The sequence below is a fragment of the Lepus europaeus genome, chromosome 19, assembly GCF_033115175.1.
Source record: "Lepus europaeus isolate LE1 chromosome 19, mLepTim1.pri, whole genome shotgun sequence".
In the NCBI taxonomy this organism is placed as follows: Eukaryota; Metazoa; Chordata; class Mammalia; order Lagomorpha; family Leporidae; genus Lepus; species Lepus europaeus.
Genome location: NC_084845.1, coordinates 53,230,277 through 53,249,159, shown reverse-complemented (window position 1 = coordinate 53,249,159; position 18,883 = coordinate 53,230,277). Strand labels below are relative to the sequence as shown.

At 60.0% G+C, this 18,883-nt stretch overlaps 2 protein-coding genes across 2 annotated transcripts; both read left to right on the top strand.

Annotated features, from left to right (window-relative positions):
• The first annotated feature begins 6,711 nt into the window (after nucleotides 1–6,711).
• Nucleotides 6,712–8,377, top strand: CIAO2B (cytosolic iron-sulfur assembly component 2B). Its single transcript, XM_062176439.1, has 5 exons — nucleotides 6,712–6,906; nucleotides 7,073–7,150; nucleotides 7,372–7,497; nucleotides 7,850–7,895; nucleotides 8,209–8,377. Exons 1-5 carry the CDS (start codon nucleotides 6,763–6,765, stop codon nucleotides 8,304–8,306), a joined length of 492 nt encoding a protein of 163 aa, XP_062032423.1. The 5' UTR covers nucleotides 6,712–6,762; the 3' UTR covers nucleotides 8,307–8,377.
• Nucleotides 8,378–13,672: 5,295 nt separating this feature from the next.
• RRAD (RRAD, Ras related glycolysis inhibitor and calcium channel regulator) lies at nucleotides 13,673–17,582 on the top strand. Its single transcript, XM_062176711.1, has 5 exons — nucleotides 13,673–13,769; nucleotides 13,965–14,352; nucleotides 14,972–15,045; nucleotides 15,165–15,369; nucleotides 16,586–17,582. Exons 2-5 carry the CDS (start codon nucleotides 13,980–13,982, stop codon nucleotides 16,861–16,863), a joined length of 930 nt encoding a protein of 309 aa, XP_062032695.1. The 5' UTR covers nucleotides 13,673–13,769; nucleotides 13,965–13,979; the 3' UTR covers nucleotides 16,864–17,582.
• Nucleotides 17,583–18,883: the final 1,301 nt, after the last annotated feature.

Below are 18,883 nucleotides of genomic sequence, written 5' to 3'. Positions count from 1 at the left end.
TCAGGCGTGAGACAGAGAGCAAAGGCTTTCTTGGGGACAGGGCATCTGTCAGAAATGAAGGGACAGAGAGAGAGCGCCAGTCACTGGGACCGGGGGAGAGCGAGGTGACAGGGATGAGTGAAGAGAATACACCTGGGCAGGCCAGGCGGGGGCTCAGCAGGGAGGCAGAGGGTGAGCACAGTCTGTTTAGACTCCCTAGGTTTCTAAGGGAGCCTGTTTACCCACCCCCGCTCTCCTCCAGGACAAAGGGTGGGGGGCCCCAGGAAGGGTTTCTTGGGTGAAAATCAGAAAATTCCTCCCCAGATTTGCTGGCACTGTGCAGAGCAGAGGGGCTTCCCTTTGGCATCTGAGGTTTTGTTGCCCCGTGTTAGCAGGTCAGGTAACCCATCTGGTCCTGAGCAGGGAGTTCTCCCTGGAGCTTTCCTTGGGGGAAGGGCTGGGACCACCTGGGAGGTTGTCAGGGTCTGGGCAGGATGTGAAGTGCAGGATCTGGGCTTCTGGGGCTCCCACAGTGGGTGCTGGGGTGCAGTCCTTTCTCACACACACACAGACTAAGTTTCTGACTTCCTGCTGACACAAGCAGCAGCAGCCACAGGCAGTGCACACCAGCAGCTTTTATTTCAAGGAGAGAGAGCGTGACCACACCTGCACGCCTACTGAGGCCGCCACACACGGAGAGACACTCAGCAGGAATGGGCCAGGGTTGCCCAGGAGGGAAGAGAGGAAGAGGCAGCTCAGGGAGGATTCCCAAGCACAGCCAGGGGCAGAGAGCGCCCTCCCCTTTCTCATCCCAGGGGGCGGTGCCCTAAATGCATAACCCCGTGGGGTGGGATCTCACCTGTGGGAATATTGAAGGGATTGCTATGGCCCCTCCCTCCACAATGTCACTTCCAGGTTTCCATCATGGCTTCTCCTTCCTGGTCCTAGCTGAGACACAGGTGCATCCTGGGAAAGTGGTGTGAAAGATTGACAAGCAAAGGGATAAAGTTACAATGCAGGGCTGGCAAAGTTCCAGCTCCCCTATTCCCGTTGTTCTTCCTGCCTGGTTGTCACATAGCAGGACCAGCAGGTTGTCACTGTCAAGGAGAGAACAGAACTGTGTCTCAGAAGAAGCTGGGGACACAGCACACACACCTCCCCGACCAAGACTCTTTGGATGGCATTTTGGAATTCACAGGAAAGAAAGAAACCCTAAATTGATCTGTGTCTGTCAGTGAACTCTATTCTGCTACCACATGAGCATTCTGCCAACCGGCACAGACCTAACCTACAGAGAGCTGCAGAGACACCACGGGGAAGTGGAGGAGGGTGATGAAGCACTTCTCAGAAAGAGGTCGACTAACCAGACAAATTCTTCTTTCTTCTTCTTCTTCTTCTTTTTTTTTTTAAAGGGCTCTATATTTAAGCTTCTGGAAACTTAAGAGTCTGAACAGAAATAAAAAGAGTCGGTGCTAACATAAAAAAAAAAAAAAAGTGCCATGGTCACTGCCTCTCAAAACCTGGACCCTGAGTGAGCAGGAAGGGGATGGGCAGAGTTGGGAAAGGATGGAGGAGGGGCCTGGACCCAGTGGGCAACCAGCCTGGAAACCAAGGAGGAGCTTCCAAGATCTGGGGCAGTGACACCTGCCAGCCTTGGCTCAGGTGATCCCTGGGGCAGGGGCTGTGGCACAGAGCAGTCAAGCCACCATGTGCAGTGCCCTCATCCCATGTAGGCACAGAGCCAGTCCCGGCGGCTTCACTTCCGATCCAGCTTTCTGCTAATGCGCCTAGGAGAGCAGCAGAAGCCCCCGTGCTTGGGCCCCTGCACTCACTGGGAGACCCAGAAGAAGCCGCTGGCTCCTGGTGCTGGGCTGACCCAGCCCTGGACGTTTGTACTGCACCTGTAGACGGGACATCTCTCTCTGTGTCTCTCTTGGCTCTTTAACTCTGCCTTCAAATAAATAAATCTCTTTTTTTAATGGTTTATTCTCCTCTGAAAAGGCCTCCTAGGTGTCCAATTACAGCCCAGTGCAGCTTCCTGTCCACCCACACTATCCTGGACCAAGTGCCAGGACAGTGAAGCTGGTGACTCCAGGATTAAGGTGAGGGGCCTGGACCCCCAGAGGAGCCTGGAGAGAGGGGAGGCAGCCATGCTAGGTTCCCCACCTGACCTCTCCTCTCTCAACACAGGCACCCAAGCCCCGCCCCCGCGGTGCGCCCCGCCTGCTTCCTGCCCAGCCCTGGGGCTTGGCCCTGATCCCAGCCTGGAGCACTGGGTGCAACCTCAGGGACTGAGAAGCTCACAAGCCCGCCTGCCTTGGAGCATGGGGCTGCACCGAAGGGGCGCAGAGCTCGGTGCCATGATCTGTGGGCTCCTGCTGCTCCTCGACCCGGGCCACAGTGAGGCTTCCTGGGCGGCGACAGGGACCAAGGTCAGATCTGCCCAATCCTGCAGTTAGAGCCTGCGGCCACAGGAGAGCAGCACCTTGGAGGTTGGAGCTGGTGGAGGAGACAGCCCAGGATTGGAAGGCGACCACAATGGTCTCCTGAGACTGCTGGCACGGAGGAATGAGCCCAGCACGAAGGCTCTGAGCAGCGCTGGTTGGGGTTGGCCGCCAGGACAGGAAGCGGGGTGGGAAATGGGGCCCTTTCCCTCCCTTGCTTGAGGCTGTGGTGACTGTGCCCTCCCCAGGACAATGAGGAACCTGCCCTGGGCTGTGTGTCTGCCAGGGTCTCCTCTGACCCTGTGCACCTGGCAGGGGTCCTCCTGGGCTGGATTCCAGGGCAAAGCTGAGCACACCTCCGGGCCTGGCATTCTGGGAGCTCAGGCCAAGAGGGCACCACCCCTGGGTGTGTTGTGGATCCTTTATCTCCTCATTCCAAAGGCCCAAGACTGGAGCTGGCATTCAGAGCAGTCAACACTCGTGACACTGGCGTCCCGTGGGAACACTGGTTCCAGCTCTGCCTGCTCATCTTCCAGTGTAGCTTCCGGTGATGTGCCTGGGAGAGCAGTGGAAGATGGCTCTGTCCCAGGCCCCTGATGCTCCCACGTGGGAGACCCTGATGGAGCTCAAGGCTCCTGGCTGAGGCCTGGATTGGGGCCATTTGGAAGCTGAACCAGCAGATGGGTTCTCTCTCTCTCTCTCTCTCTCTCTCTCTCTCTAATTTGACCTTTCTTATAAGGAACTCTTTAAAGAAAATAAAAAACCACGAAAAGCCAGGTCTGTCTTCTGCCCCCTTTCCCTATCTAATTCCCAGCACAGTCCCCACTCCTCCCCCTCCATGCCCACCCACGGGCTCCCTGCCTGCCCTGCAATGCACAGACTCTCCCGGCGACCAGAACCTTCCAGGCAGATCGTCTCCCCCTCATGGCTTGTGGCTCCCAATAAAATAGTATTTGGGGTTGGGTCCCACTCAGAGAGGGAGCAGTTGTTCCCAAGGTCCGTGGCAGTCGCTGTGCGTGTCCGGGGCAGGAACTGCGGCAGCGTCTGCACGGAAGCCGCCCCTGTCCTCCGTGGACTCTGCTGAGCTCCAGCTCACTGTCAGCCTCACAGCCGGAACTGCTGCTGCAGTCACTCTGTCCTCCATGGTTGGGGCGAACGACAAGGACAAGGTCGGGACCAGCTCAGGACAGAGGCCATGTTTACTCACCCACTCTGGGCTGGGGCCAGGCTCTGCTCTCCCTGACCCAGGGCCCAGAGCACTCTTGTGGCCGGGCATCGCCTACTGTGACATGGGAGGTTCCTCTCCGGGGAGGAGTCAGCTCATGGGCTGGGGATGACTGATTTCTGCTGGTTTGAAGGCAGAGAGACAGGGAAAGAGGGAGAGACAGAGGGAGAGAGAGATCTTCCCTCCACGGTCACCCTCAGTCGCCCGCTGTGTTAGGAGGGCAGCATCCCAGCGGCCTTGCTACTGCTGTGCCAGGGTCTGCCCAAGTTTGCACTTCCCTTGGGCTTCTACCGAGGGTGGGAATTGCCAGGTGGGTGGGCATGTGCAGGTGAGTAGATGCCGAGGTACAGGCAGTCCTCGGACACGGGGATGGACGGCGGGGTGAAGCTCAGTTTCAGAAACCATGGATTCATTACTGCAACATCCTGCAGACACCTGTGACCACCTGAGGGCAGACAGTGAGCCCAGGGGTCCCGATCTGCTCCCTGCCACCCTCGACCCCCCCTCCCCCCGTCCTACTTATACCCTGCTCAGACATGACCTTCAGCGATGTCCCCATCATGGTACTGGCCTCAGACTCTGGGGAACCTGCGATAGGTCTGGATTTCCAGGGAGGCCTCAAGGGTTTTGAGGGCTTGGGTACACGAACAGGAAGTCTTGACTCTTAGGGAAGCATTGGAACAGGTGTCGCCATTCTCTACTGGATCCCAGGATCCATTCAGGCCAAGAAGAGGAGCAGAGTCAGTCCCAAGTGCTGCAGCAATGAATGGATGCCATGTCTCATGGGAGGACAACAGGATATCCCTCATCCAGAGAACCTCATCACGTCTACACTTTCCATCTGTAGGAGCGTTCACATGTCCCTTGGCCAGTGGTACCTGGCCCCGTCTGTTGCCTCAGAGACTGTGATCATTGGGTACCCAGGGGACTACCACTGCTGCCCTCCTCAGGGCTCTGCGGACCTGCTGATGCAGGCAGAGGCTCCTACAAGCTTCCCGGAGCCAACCTGAACCTCTCCCAGGGACAGCGGCCCTAGTGGCAGAGAACATGTGGCATAAGCTGCATGTAGGAGAGGGATCTCTTCTGCTAATGCCTTGTAAGTGTCAAGTCCTGAGCCAGGAGCCTGGCAAAGCCACTGCACCACCCTGATCCTCAGCAGGCCCACTGGAAACGCACGTGAGAATTCACGATGTGCATAGGGACGGCGGCTGTAGAGTCTGGATAAATTGACAGTTGGACCTGGCTCAGAGGATCCCTGACTCCCACCCCAGAGCCGGAAGTTCCCTGGGTCCCTGGGAGCGCTTACACAGCAGGTAGGAGGTGCCGTCCCTCACTCCACTCCAAGCTTCAGCAGGTTCAGGAGGTGCAAACCGCAGCGGCCCCAGAGGTGGCTTGGCAAAGGGAATTCCCAGGAAGGTGTGGACGCCCGCATCGGTGCCTTCCACGTGGACCAGGCTCCCGCGCACCTGCCCCGTGTGCGTGTTCCGGATGGGGCTGGCAGAGTCCTGGCCTGTGGGCAGAGAGGCGCATCAGGTAGGGGCTCCCCACCAGCTGCCCTCCCACACTGCTGCTGTGGCCTCCTTCCTGCCGTCCTGTTAGGCTCGACACCCAGCCACCCATGGGACCTCCAAACACCAGTTTCACAGGCTTCCTACGTGTGCTGCGGCCCCTCATGCTCCTGCTCTCTTTCCGAGTCCACTGAGATGAAATGTCACCAGTGAGCATAACCAGATGGCAGCTGCCTGCGGCTCGAGCTTGGGGTTGCACTGGGGGGAATGGAGAGTTGACCTGGTGACCTCTGTGAATGCGGTGAAAATCCACGGTGGTGTGCAGTAGGCTCTGTGTGCAAGGCCCTGGGAACCCTGCCGGTTCTTGTGGAGGTCCAGGGATGGCCGGACAAGAGACCTTGGGACCTAACACCCTTGCCCAATTGTGGTTTTCAATTACAGTCTCCTCATCTGGAGGTGCAGTGACCATGGATTCAATTAACCTTGCAGACTGGAAATGCTCAGAGAGGGGCCAGCGTTGAGGCACGACAGGTTAAGCTGCTGTCGGGTGATGCTGGCATCCCATACAGAAGCAGCGGTTTGAGTCCCGGCTGCCCTGCCTCCATCCAGCTGCCTGCTGTTACTGGAGAAACAAAAGGGACCTTGTCTTCGTGCAAGAAAGAATTCAGGCGTGAGACAGACAGCAGGGGAAAGCAACATAGCAAGGTTTATTAGGGTAGGGACATCTGTAAGCACGGATGGGCACCTCTCCAGACAGGACCTGGGAGAGAGTGCACAGCGTACATTTAGGCTGGGGCTTTTAAGGGGATGGGTCTTGCCTTCCCTCCCCCTCTCCTTCCCCTCTGGTTATCGAGTGGAGGGGGAGGACCCCCTGGAAGGTCATCAGGATCCGGGCAGGACGTTTGAAGTGCGGATACTGGGCTGCACCTGAAAGGTTATCGGGATGGCTTTGAGATGCGGATGCTGGACCTGGATGTCAATGCCTTAGGCCTTTGTCACACACACATAAGCTCATTTCTGACTTTCTACCTAACACTGCTACTCACCTGGGAAAGCACTGGAAGGCGGCGCGTGTGGCCGTGGCACTTCCTAAGGACCCACCCCGGGGGTTGTCCGTGTTCCCCTCGTTTATTCACTTTGCAAACCTTTCTACGGAACTCCAGGCACTCCTGGTTTTCCCATGCAGCGGGGAGGCAGAAGCGTCTCCTGGGGGTTTCCGGAAACACCAAGAACCTTGCCAAGGCCTGGGAGCGAGCCCCCAGTGTGACAGCCCCGAGAAGGTGGCGCCGGGCTCCACCTCGGACCGCCGTTAGCTTCCCCTAGAACTGGCTTTGACCTCTGCATTCCAGCTCTGCAGGGGCTCGGCCGGCCAGCACCGCCGGGATGCCCTCGAGGTGCCACTGCGGGAGCCATCGGCATTTTCCCGGGTCCTAGAACCGGGCACTCTGAAACCGCTGCCTCTCTCAAACGCCAGGTCGGGCGCCGGCAGCGCGGCGTGTCCCTCGCGCGACCCCGTCGCCGCGCCACGCCCCCTTCCTGTTCCCCGGAAGTGCGCCGGTAGGAACGGAAGCGCTCGCCGGCTGGGGCTTGGCGCAGTCGTCCCGCGATGGTGGGGGGTGGCGGCATGGGGGGCGGCCTCCTGGAGAACGCTAACCCCCTCATCTACGAGCGCTCAGGGGAGCGGCCGGTGACGGCGGGGGAGGAGGACGAGCAGGTTCCGGACAGCATTGACGCACGCGAGATCTTCGATATCCGCCGCTGCAGGGAGCGGGCGGGGTCGCCGGGGCCTGGGGCGGGCGGTGGGGATGGGGGAGTGATGTGCAGCAACCCCTGGAGCCGTGTCGGGGCCGGGCGTTCCTGGCAGAGGACTCCGAGCGGGCGGCGGCACGGGGTCCCTTTTCCTTCACTTACCACATCTTATTCGCTCCATCAATGATCCGGAGCATCCGCTGACCCTGGAGGAGTTGAACGTGGTAGAGCAAGTCCGGGTTCAGGTGAGTCACTCGGGCGGCTTGAGAGAGCCGGAGAGCCCCAGCCGGGCGCCAGCGGCCACGGACACACGGGAGAGAGGGTAGTTGTGCCCATTGTGTGGATGATGAAGCCGAGGCCCCGAGAATTCGGACGCCGTGTGCAAAGTAACAAACTGAAAAGAGCGTTTCTGGCCTGGGGCTGGGTGTGACTGCCCCCCTCCCTCCACATCTCCCTTCTACAACAGGTCAGCGACCCCGAGAGCACAGTAGCTGTGGCCTTCACCCCCACTATTCCGCACTGCAGCATGGCCACCCTTATTGGCCTGTCCATCAAGGTCAAGCTTCTGCGGTCCCTTCCCCAGCGTTTCAAGGTCAGTGGCATCCAAGGCCCCTGCGGTGAGACGGGCGCCACGGTCCGTTACTGGAGGAGGGGGCCACACAAGGGCGTGAACATGGGCAAGACCTCCGAGTGGGGCCTGGAAGGCTCTCACAGACGTGAGGAGTGTGGCAGCCAGGGCAGTAGACAGCTGTACAAAGGTCTGGCCCGCGGGCAGGCCTCTGAGTCAGCAGTGGGTGACCAGTTCCTCGGAGTGGCTGTGGGTGAGATTTGCCTTTAACAGAAGGACCGGGACCCAGAGGAAGGGTCAGCTGGGGGGCCGTGGGGGCGGGGCAGAAGGGCGGGCAGCCGCGTGGGTGTTCAGGCTCCGGTTATCTCCTTCCCAGATGGACGTGCACATTACTCCAGGGACCCATGCCTCTGAGCACGCGGGTAAGTGGGGGCTGCCGCCTGAGGCTTTCCCCTTGCCACAGTGGCTTTGGGGGTGAGACCGCACGAATGCAGTTGCCAGAGACCCCTCAGTGAAAGTGTTGGTCCAGGCCAGCGCTGGGCTAGCAGGGGCAGCCAGGTGGGAGGGAGAGGGCAGAGTAGATGTGAGCTCAGGAGGTTGGGGACCCGGGAAGGAGGCATCAGGAGGGCCTTGTTGATGGGGACACAGCCTACACCTGGCCCCAGAGGTGAGCGCGCCTGAGGTCCTGGCCAGAGCCTGGCTCTGACCCGCCTTCCCACTCCCTCCCTCCCACAGTGAACAAGCAGCTTGCGGATAAGGAGCGGGTGGCGGCCGCGCTGGAGAACACGCACCTGCTGGAGGTTGTCAATCAGTGCCTGTCAGCTCGCTCCTGAGCCTGGCTGCCGCCCGGACTTACCACCTCGCCGGCGTCTGCCCCCAGCTCTGTGCTCTTCAGTTACTGACAGTGAGAAACTAATGTTTTGCATTTTGTAATAAACCCTTAATTTATATTCGTTTCCCAACATGCCTTGGCATCTTTCATTTTGATGGAATCTTTTGGACTTTGGGAAGGGACAGTGATGGCGAGCGCAGAGTGAATCAGCGCGGTGCAGTTTATTTATCTGTAAAAGCGCTCCCAGTACTTTGATGAGGAAGAGCTGCAAGTGTAAAACAAGGCGGGTGGGGGGGGAGTGGGGGACGGTGGATTAAGAGGTCAAAGGGCTGCCTGCGACCCTGGGGTCCCATGTGAGTGCTGGTTGGAGCCCCGGCTGCTCCAGCTCCTATCCAGCTCCCTGCCTGGGAAAGCAAAGGAAGATGGCTTAAGTGCTTGGCCCGCCACCCACGTGGCAGAGATGAAGCCAGATGGGGTTCCTGGCTCCTCACTGCAGCCTGGCCCAGCGCACGCTTTTGTGGCTACTTGAGGAGTGAACCAGTGATGGAAGATTATCTGTCTACCGTTCAAATAAATAAATCGCTCTTCCTTTCCAATAAATAAATAAATCTTTAGAAAAAGAAGAAAGGAATTGAATACTTACCACGACCAATAAATTCAGCTCTTCACCCTATGGGTGCCAGTTCGAAACCCCGCTGCTCCACTTCTGATCCAGCTCTCTGCTGTGGCCTGGGAAAGCAGTGGAGGATGGCCCAAGTCCTTGGGCCCCTGCACCCAGGTGGGAGACCCAGAAGAAGCTCCTGGCTTCGGATCGGCGCAGCTCCAGCCGTTGCAGCCAATTGGGGAGTGAACCATCAGATGGAAGACCTCTCTCTGCCTCTCCTCTGTGTAACTTTCAAGTAAAATAAATAAATCTTAAAAAAAAAAAAAAAAGACCCAGTCATGTGGATATCCCTCAAATGTCATTCACAGTTTTTTGGTTTTTAATTCAGGCTCCAGGTTTATATAATACTGCGTTTGGTTATCTCTCTTTAGCCTCTTCTAGAATTTTCCCTCCCCCCCCCCCCCCCCCCGCCTTTGTCTTGACACTTTTTGAACAGTCCAGGTGAATTGTCTCGGAGAAGTCCCACAGTCTGGTGTGTTCCTTTGTGTGTTTCCTGTAAGCCTGGAGCTGGTCTGAAGGCCTGTATGAGTTTGGGTTTGAGTGTTTTTGATGAGACCCCTGCCTGTGGTACCACGTGTACCCTGTCATGCCCTCCAGGAGGTGTGCGGTACTGGCTTGTCCTGCTCTTGGTATTGTTCATCGCCCTCGCCGTCAGCCCTCCTGGAGCTGCCTGGTGGCCGGGGAAGCTCAGCACCGTGCAGCGCAGCGGTTGCTCCGGTCTGGGGGCTCTGCCTCTCCCTGGCCCGTGCTGACTGCGCTTGCTCACCTGAACATTGTGGGCTTAGCCCTTGGCTCAGCCAGTTAGGAGGCCTTTCCCCAGGCTCCTGCCTCCGGGTCCCTGCCTCACTCTAAGGATAAGCGGGGATATCAAGAGCCCCTGCCCCATCCCCTCACCACTGAGGCTCAGATGCCGGTGTGAGCAGAGACCTCCAGAAGCCTCAGAGGGAGCTGGGCACTTGGCAGATCTGGTCTTAGGATCCCGCCTGCACTGTCCCGAGAGTGGGCACGGGGCCGAGGACTTTATATCTACCATCCAGTCACTTTTCCATCCCGTCCTGTGTGATGGTTATTATTCTTTTGCCTTAAAAAAAAAAAAATCAAGGCAGAGAGACCTTCCATCCACTGGGACACTCCACAAATGCCCACAGCAGCCAGGGTTGGGCCAGGCCGAAGCCAGGAGCCTGGAACTCATTGCTGGTCTCCCACATGGGTGGCAGGGACTCCGGTCCTGCAGCTTATCCCCTGCTGCCTCCCATGGTGAGCAGAGCTGGGAACTCAAGCCCAGAGACTCTCATGGGAATTGGGCGTCCCAGTCAGTGTCCAGCTGTTGCCCCAGCCTGCTATTCCTTTTTAGCCCCAAATTGCAGGTGAGGAAGTGGGCTTCTAGGGTAAATACTGCACAGCTGCACACAGCTGAAGAGCAAAGGGGAGCCCGAGCAGCTGGGCAGGTGCGGCTCGGCCGGCAGGGGCCGCTGTTGCTGCCGTGGAAGGGCTAGGCCCATCCCCAGCTCCTGTTGCCACCCAGCCGGCTGTGGGGAGGGAGCGCTTCATCTTAGCACCAACAGGAGGCTGTGAGAGACGAAGCCCTCAGCCTGTGTCGCTCAGAGTTTCTTCATCATAGTCACGCCAATCACTGGGGATGCTATGTCGGGGGTGAAGGTGATCTCCCAGGCCTTGTACCCCCATTTCCGCAGCGTGAGCAGCCAGGGTGACCAGGCCCAGGGAGCCTTCCCCAGCGCCAGGCCTCATCACATGGGCACTTCTGCCCTCGCAGCCCCTGTCTCTGCTGAGCTGGGGGTGAGACAGGGGTCATGGGGGAGGCAGGTGTCGCTGAGTCATTCCGCCGGCCCTCCTGGCAGCCAAGCTGTGGTGAGTGAGGGCCACCAAACTGCTCATGCCACAGCTGTATATCACATAGTCCGCTTGACTCATCCGTGCCTGGCCCCCTTTGTAGGGACACCATCTGTGCACACTGGGCCAGCGCCCAGGGAACTTTCTGGAAGCCCAGCTACTGTGTGAGGGTACAGAGGGGTGGTGAAGTTTAAGCTTGAAACTGTGCACCAGGTGTTGTCTGACTGCTGTTTCTGGCCTGTGACCCCTTAAGGCCTTGGTCACCACGTCTACAAAGTGGGAACAGCACAGGGCTAAGTGAGATCAAGCCAGGGATTAGGTGACAAGTAGGGACATGCCCAGCTCTGTTTTCACTCACCATCCTGTTCCCAGCACAGGGCTGGTACACAGTAGGTCTTTAGTACAGGGTGAATGAATGAGTGAATGGATCCTTACAGCAGAGGCCCTGGGCATGGGGGCTGTGTTATGATGAGGGTGGGGACCCTGAAGCCCAGCCAAGTTCCCTGTGCCCACCTTTTATTGCCTGAAGGACGGGGAGAGGTATTTGCTTTGTTCCCATGATCTCTGCACCTGTCCCATGGGCCAAGGGTGATGATAAAAGTATTCCCTTGGAGGTTTACTTTTCTCCCTGTATTTCTTGGTATTTATGCCTTGTAACAACTCCCAGGAAGATGTCCCTGTCCTACACAGGAGGACACAGCCTCAGCCAGGATGAATGGACATCCTGAAACAGCTGGCAAGGGGGTAGAGCAGGGGTGTGGCACTCAGGCTGTCCTAGGTGAGCGCAGCCTATTCCTCATGGGCATCCAAGTTCAGAAGCTCAGAGCTAGGAGGACCTGGGGGTGGGAGTGGGGGCGTCTCAAGGTCGTGTCCTGGTGTTGGTCCCGAGGGTTCCTGGCCACACTTAGGCTCACGCTGAGCGGCTCTGGCTCGTGGGGCAGCTGCTGAATGCCTGGGGTCTGAGTGGCTCTTTGTGGATGCAGTTCCCTTGGCAATGAAGAAACACTACTGTGGTGCCGAGCTCAGATTCCCAGAGGGGAACCCCACCCTGTTTCCCTGCAGGACCCTCTGCTGGGAAAGGCCACAGCACCCTGTTACACCACCCTCTGCCGGACACCACAGGGCTCTTTCCAGGGGCACAGCTGCGTGTGTTGGCGGGGCGGATGGCACGGTATTCACAGCCCAGCCAGGATTCCTGATGGGAAGCGCTGTGTGCCGGCTCTTCAGGCTCCCTCCCGTCCTCTGACAGGTGGCTGGGCCGTCATTCTCTCTTCCCACGGGACTTCATCCAGGAAGCCAGCGGCAGCATGGGGCTGTCCAGATCTCCAAGTTCCCTCCCCCATGGGGAAGGCACAATTGGGCAGACCACCCCTTGGGCCCAGCTCTTATCTATTTTGGGGACCTCGCGAGAGGGCCCTCTAACCTTAGCTAACCAGGCCATTGTCATTCCAAGGCCATCGTTGGTGTTGCTAAGGAAACTGATGCAACAGCCTGAGAGCCTGGACCAGGTCTCCATGACAACCTGTGACAGCTCACCAGGGTCTATCTGTGATGTCACCTGAGTCCCGAGTGGGTGCCCTCCCACTGCCAGCATACTCATCACAAACATCAGAATCCAATGGCAGTTTCCTGCCACAAAACACTTCCGCCTGTCTGTCCCCAGTGCTCACCCTAGAGATGAGCGCCCTGCGGGGAGGGATGGCTCCTGATGCCCAGGTTACAGCTGAGCCCTCTGAGGATGGGAGACTCAGCAGGCTGGAGGCAGAGCCTGGACTGGAAACCAAGCTCTCCCCTCTGCCTCCGCCCTCTGTGCCCTGGGGCCCACCCTCGGTCTGACGGGGAGGGGGACTCTGGGCAGTGCTGGCACCAAGTGGCAGCCCACTCCTGACTGTTCGCAGCCCTCCTGGGCAGGAGTCTGGACCTCCAGGCCCTGGCTGAGCCCTGCATGGCAGGCTCCCTGGGGGACTGGCGAGATGGAGGGAGATCTTGAAGACTGTGGTGGCTGGCTCCTGCTGGCATCCCAGCCCCATCGGCCTGGGTTTCCCCAGCGTGGGGCAGCCTCCAGCCCAGGAGCGGAGTGACCAGGAGCAGGGTCATGTCCAGGGGCAGATATTTTTAGCAGAGTTGCTGGCAGCTGCTTGGGGGGTGCTGGGAGGGGGGAGGGGCAGAGGCTGAATCCATCCTTTTCCCCTTCTCCCGCAGTGTTTCCTCCCCAGGATTCAAAGCCCGCACCTGCAAAACATGGCCCCAGGGTGCCCTGCTCCCCACCCAGCCCTGCTGCCCCCCAGCCCTCACCCAGAAAGGCAGGCTCATGAGGGAGAACTTTCGCCTCCCAGGACAGGGAAGGAGGGGAAAGGACTTGGTGTCTAAGCTAGCCCTCAATTCCGCTCCGATCTGAGTGATCCGTGGGGAGTGATTGTGCACCCCACAACTGCTCTACTTGCTTGGACCATGAGCCAGGACCAGGAGATAAGGAAAGGAGACCTCACTCTGAAAGGGCCAGACCTAAATCTTCCCCAGAGGGGAGCTGCCGCACTGGACACAGCTGGTCCAGTTCCCCCTGGCCCGTCCCCTCCCATCGTGCCCCAACACACTCCCCTCTCTTTCTCCCTCCTCCCTTCTCCCCCTCGCCCCCCCTCTCAAACACAATCACACCAAGCCCCCGGCAGCTCTCCGCCCCGCCCCTGGAGGGCGGGGGTGGGGGGGCTCAGTGTGAGGTCCCAGGAGGAGGGTGGGGATTCCCCGGGCGGGGGTGGACACGTCAGCCCCCGCAGCGGCGTGGGCCGGAGGCGGGGGCGGGCAGAGGCTTAAATAAGAGGCTGCCGAGCCAGCCAAGCTGAAAAGGCGGCGGCCGCAGGGCGGGTGGAGTGCTCGTGTCCGAGCCCGGGTGTGCGAGGGGGTTCTATCGGAGCCCGGATCTCAGTCCTACCCGTGTCTGTGAGCGCGTGGGTGAGTGTCCTGACAGAGCGGGGTGGCCACCCCGTCTGGGTTGGGATGGGCCGCGGGTTGGGGCTCCAGAATCCTCGTGGCGGGGAGTGGACTGTGGCGGGTCCTGGGCGCTTGCCCGACTCGAGGTTGGGCAGGGGCGGTCGGGCCTCGTCTCCCGCGCGGCTCACGTTGCCGTCCCGCTTCTCGGTCTCCCAGACGGCGTCGGACGCGATGACCCTGAACGGCGGCGGCGGCGGCGGCGCGGGCGGGAGCCGCGGCGGGGGCCGAGAGCGCGAGCGCCGTCGGGGCAGCACGCCCTGGGGCCCGGCGCCGCCGCTGCACCGCCGGAGCATGCCAGTGGACGAGCGCGACCTGCAGGCGGCGCTGGCTCCTGGCGCGCTGGCGGCCACTGCGGCCGGGGCGGCGACCCAGGGTCCGAGGCTGGACTGGCCCGAGGGCTCCTCCGACTCGCTCAGCTCCGGGGGCAGCAGCTCGGACGACAGCGTGTACAAGGTGCTTTTGCTAGGGGCGCCTGGCGTGGGCAAGAGCGCTCTGGCGCGCATCTTCGGCGGAGTGGAGGACGGGCCTGAAGCAGAGGCTGCAGGTGAGGGGATGGGGTCACCCAGGCGAGGGGGCGTTCCCAGGGTCGCCACAGGCAGCGCGTGGGGGTGGGCTGGGGCCGGGGACCTGGACCGGAGGTGGCAAATACCGCGGAACTCTACCTTTAGAATCACGCCTCTAGTCACCCTTTTTCAAGGAGGTGAAACTAAGGGAGAAGAGAACACCTTTGGCAGGGGACGAAATACTAGCAGCGAGGGTCCCAGGGTGTAGATGCTGCAGCTCTGTGGCAAAGGCTGGGCCATCCCTCCTTGCCAGGCTGCCAGGAAGAAAACCAGAGGGAGTTTGGAGGTGGCCAAGGCCCTCAGGGGGTGTGACAGTCACTCTTGTAAGTCAGCTGCTGTGGTCGGAGCCGGCGGGGTGAGGCGGCAGTGGGGCAGGGAGCGCCCCAGCCAGGACAGGGCCTACCTGAGGGCATGTCGCTGGAGGTCAGTGCCCTCCATCCCCCAGCTCCCAGCCCTGTCACCCAGCAGCGGAGGGGGAGGGTTGAGGGGCCCCTTAGGGGGAGTTGGAAGGTGTGGCCTGAGCAGGAACCCCCCCCCCCCGCACTGTGGGGAGGGCTCTTGTGAGTCAGGTGGTAACCTGGCTGCTGACCTTCTGCCTAGGGCACACGTATGATCGCTCCATCATGGTGGACGGAGAAGAGGCGTCACTCATGGTCTATGACATTTGGGAGCAGGTAGGATACAGGCTGAGACCCAGGGTGGGGTGGGAGGGGCCTGCTGCGAGTAAGGGGCTCGTGGCAGGGGCGTGGAGACTTGGAAGCCATGTGTGAGTGAGTGTGTGTGTGTCCTTCAGGATGGGAGCCGCTGGCTGCCTGGCCACTGCATGGCCATGGGGGACGCGTATGTCATCGTGTACTCCGTGACCGATAAGGGTAGCTTCGAGAAGGCGTCAGAGCTGCGGGTCCAGCTGCGGCGGGCACGGCAAACGGACGACGTGCCCATCATCCTCGTGGGCAACAAGAGCGACCTGGTGCGCTCTCGCGAGGTCTCCGTGGACGGTGAGCAGGTGGCAGGTCGGAAGGGGAGGGAGGTGCTGTCCTGGGCTGTGACCCGGTCCATCTTGGCTCCGCTTGAGTCCCCGGGGATCATCAGTGACTAAAAATGTCCAGGAAGAAAACCTGAAGGGGCGGGAGGGCAGGGGAGGGGAGAGAGCTGCTGCCCACCCACAGGGCTGCGGGAGGCGGGTCAGGACTAGAGCGAGAGCCCAACTTGCTGGGGGCGCAGGTGCCATTCAGGCCTCTCCTCGCTGGCCCCTTTAGCCCTGGCCTCACGGGTGGGCTGTGAATGGGTAGAAGGCAGTGCAGGGCACCAGGCCTGCAGGTCGGAGCCTGGATGCCAGACCTGGGGCGGTCTTGGAGCAGGCTTGGCCCTGTAGCCCCCAGGACCCAGACCCTCAGAGGAGCCCAGCGGTTCCTCCTCACCCACGGCTTGGCCTGTTGCCCCCAGGCCCCCGTCCAGGGAGCCGTCACTTCGTAGAACACCATTGTAGGGCCGGCGCCGCGGCTCACTAGGCTAATCCTCCGCCTTGCGGCGCCGGCACACCGGGTTCTAGTCCCGGTCGGGGCACCGATCCTGTCCCGGTTGCCCCTCTTCCAGGCCAGCTCTCTGCTGTGGCCAGGGAGTGCAGTGGAGGATGGCCCAAGTGCTTGGGCCCTGCACCCCATGGGAGACCAGGAGAAGCACCTGGCTCCTGCCATCGGCTCAGTGCCGTGCGCCGGCCGCAGCGTGCTACCGCGGCGGCCATTGGAGGGTGAACCAACAGCAAAAAGGAAGACCTTTCTCTCTATCTCTCACTGTCCACTCTGCCTGTCAAAAAAAAAAAAAAAAAAAAAAAAAAAAAAAAAAAAAAAGAACACCATTGTGATACAATGTCCAGTGGTAAAACGCTTAGCGCTCCAACACTGTTCTCATTTTCTTGTGTCTGCTACTGCTGCACTTCCCTTTAAATATTAGACTCCAGGTTGCTGCAGCACATTAATCCCCTCGTGGGGACCCCTGATTTGGGGACCGCTTAAACGTGGGCACACTCTGTGGGGTGGCCCTCGGCCGGAGTCTCTGGGTTCTCTGTGCCTCTCGGGAAGACCCCGGCACCCCCTGCCCTTGCCTGCAGACTCCTGAGTAGCAGCTGCCAAGGGCAGCCGGGGTCCAAACAGGCTCCCAAGCCGCCCCACCCCACTCTGCTGACTGGCACGTACCTGTCCCCACCCACACCAGAGGGCAGGGCCTGCGCCGTGGTCTTCGACTGCAAGTTCATCGAGACGTCGGCCGCTCTGCACCACAACGTCCAGGCACTGTTCGAGGGGATCGTGCGTCAGATCCGGCTGCGCAGAGACAGCAAGGAGGCCAACGCCCGGCGGCAGGCAGGCGCCCGGCGGCGGGAGAGCCTCGGCAAGAAGGCCAAGCGCTTCCTGGGCCGCATCGTGGCACGCAACAGCCGCAAGATGGCCTTCCGCGCCAAGTCCAAGTCCTGCCACGACCTGTCGGTTCTCTAGGCCCCACGGGCTGTCACCGCGGCGGGCGGATGGATGGACAAGTTGTGGTGGGCTGGCCCAGCCAGCCGCCCGAAGTGCCTCAGGACTGGCTCAGATTCTAGGCCCCTTGGAGCTGCCAGCAGGCCATCCCTCACTTCATGGAGTGGACAGACAGACGGACAGTGCTGCCCCGGGGAGGCGGCTCCCAGTGGCCGGCGAGGGCTGGGCCCGCGGAGATGCACGTGCAGGCCCACGTGCAGCCCGAGCCGCAGCCTGCCCAGCTGCAGGGCCGGCCTGTGTGTGGGGAGAGGCCTCTGCCTTTTTCTCACCGTGGCGGGAGCTGTTGGGTGTGCTGGCTATTTGTTTACATGAGTTTTTTTTGTAATAAAGATTATTTCCTGATAGGTCACAGCTGTCAATTCTGTGTTGACCTCGAATCCAGGGGCTCCAGGAGCAGGAACTTGAGGGATGGAGGCTCTCTGCCCCGCCCTAGCATGAGGCTTTGGCCGTCCTTGTATTTGGGCCCAGATATAGCCGGCCGGACCCAGGGGTGGATGGGGAGTGGGGCCTGGATGGGGAGACCCAGCCCCTCCTAGCCCCTGTCATCCAGATCCTTCTTTACTTGGGCCTGATGTCTCCCCGTGGATGAAGGCTTCGGTCACTTCGCTGTAGAGTTCGGCCTGTGGGCCACGTGGATGCAGGTGACATCACTTCCTCTGGCTCTGCAGGAGGGACTCAAATCCAATCAGTCTGTAGCAGGTTGATCTTGAAGTTGGTCGTTTTGTATGGCCTGTAGATGATGTTATACATACCCAAATGGGGGCTGGCGCTGTGGTGTAGCGGGTTGGGCTGCCACCTGCAGTGCTGGCATCCCATATGGGCACCGGTTCAAGACCCAGCTGCTCCACTCCCTGTTCAGCTCTCTGCTGTGGCCTGGGAGTGCAGTGGAAGATGGCCCAAGTGCTTGGGCCTCTGCACCTGTGTGGGAGACCGGGAAGAAGCTCCTGGCTCCTGGCTTCAGATCGGCACAGCTCCAGCCATTGCGGCCATTTGGGGAGTGAACCATCGGATGGAAGTCCTCTCTCTCTCTCGCCCTCTCTCTCTGTCTCTCCTCTCTCTCTTTCAAATAAATAAATATATTTTTAAAAATACCCAAATGGCCCTTGACAGAAAAAAGATTCCTCACTCTTGCTTTACATAAAGAGAAACTGAGGCTGCCCAGCAGAGTGCGCCCTGCTTTGGGTCTCACACCCAGTCAATAGCCTGGGCATGGCTCCAGGGCTGGTGCCTCTGCCCTGCTCTGTCCCCAGAGGCTAGGGGATGGGGGAGGCTTTGGAGACTTCCAGGCAGGACAGGAGGCAGCGGGTCAACGGGGGAGGGTGGGGAGGGATGAGGGCGCCCTCTCTGGTGGGTGTGACCCCGGGGGGGGCCTCCTCCACCTTCCCGCTGAGGGGGCAGAGGGAGCTCTCAACTTCTTACCACTGTGAGTGCAAGGCCAGGACATCCAGAGCGGAGCTGCCACATCCCATGGCCCATGTGAGAGTGCCTGTCTCCCCAGCCACGCCCAGGAAAGGCAGCAGCACGGGTGCCTGCGAGCGAGCTCACCCACAGTAATCCTCCCTGATCCCTGATTTCATTTTCCATGCATTCAGTTACCCGTGACTGGCCACAGTCTGAAAATATTACATGGAAAATTCCAGAAGTCATTCGTACCTTGTTAGTGGAGTGCTATTCTGAGTCATGTGATGAGATCTCGCACTGTCCTGCTCTGTCCCTCCCCGAACGGAAATCAGCCCTGTGTGCAGTGGATCCACGCTGTACATGCTACCCTCCTGGTAGTCACCCGGTAACCATCTCGCTTATCAGCAGACTCCGTCTCACAGTGCCTGTGTCCCAGCCGCCCTTGTCTCCCTTCGTAGTGGCCCCACAGCCCAGGAGGACTCGGGCTGGCGATTCGTATGTGTCAAAGAGGCAGCGAAGGCTTCCTGTCGGTGGAAAGGTGAACCACATCAGAGGCGCACTCTGTACTTATAGGGTCTGG

Excerpts from the sequence above, each read along its gene's own strand:
- CIAO2B (XM_062176439.1), top strand. The coding sequence starts at position 6,763 with ATGGTGGGGGGTGGCGGCATGGGGGGCGGCCTCCTGGAGAACGCTAAC. Across the intron at positions 6,907-7,072 it reads ACGCACGCGAGATCTTCGAT|CTTATTCGCTCCATCAATGA; the intron begins ATCCGCCGCTGC and ends CACTTACCACAT. Across the intron at positions 7,151-7,371 it reads TAGAGCAAGTCCGGGTTCAG|GTCAGCGACCCCGAGAGCAC; the intron begins GTGAGTCACTCG and ends CTTCTACAACAG.
- RRAD (XM_062176711.1), top strand. The coding sequence starts at position 13,980 with ATGACCCTGAACGGCGGCGGCGGCGGCGGCGCGGGCGGGAGCCGCGGC. Across the intron at positions 14,353-14,971 it reads GCCTGAAGCAGAGGCTGCAG|GGCACACGTATGATCGCTCC; the intron begins GTGAGGGGATGG and ends CCTTCTGCCTAG. Across the intron at positions 15,046-15,164 it reads TCTATGACATTTGGGAGCAG|GATGGGAGCCGCTGGCTGCC; the intron begins GTAGGATACAGG and ends TGTGTCCTTCAG.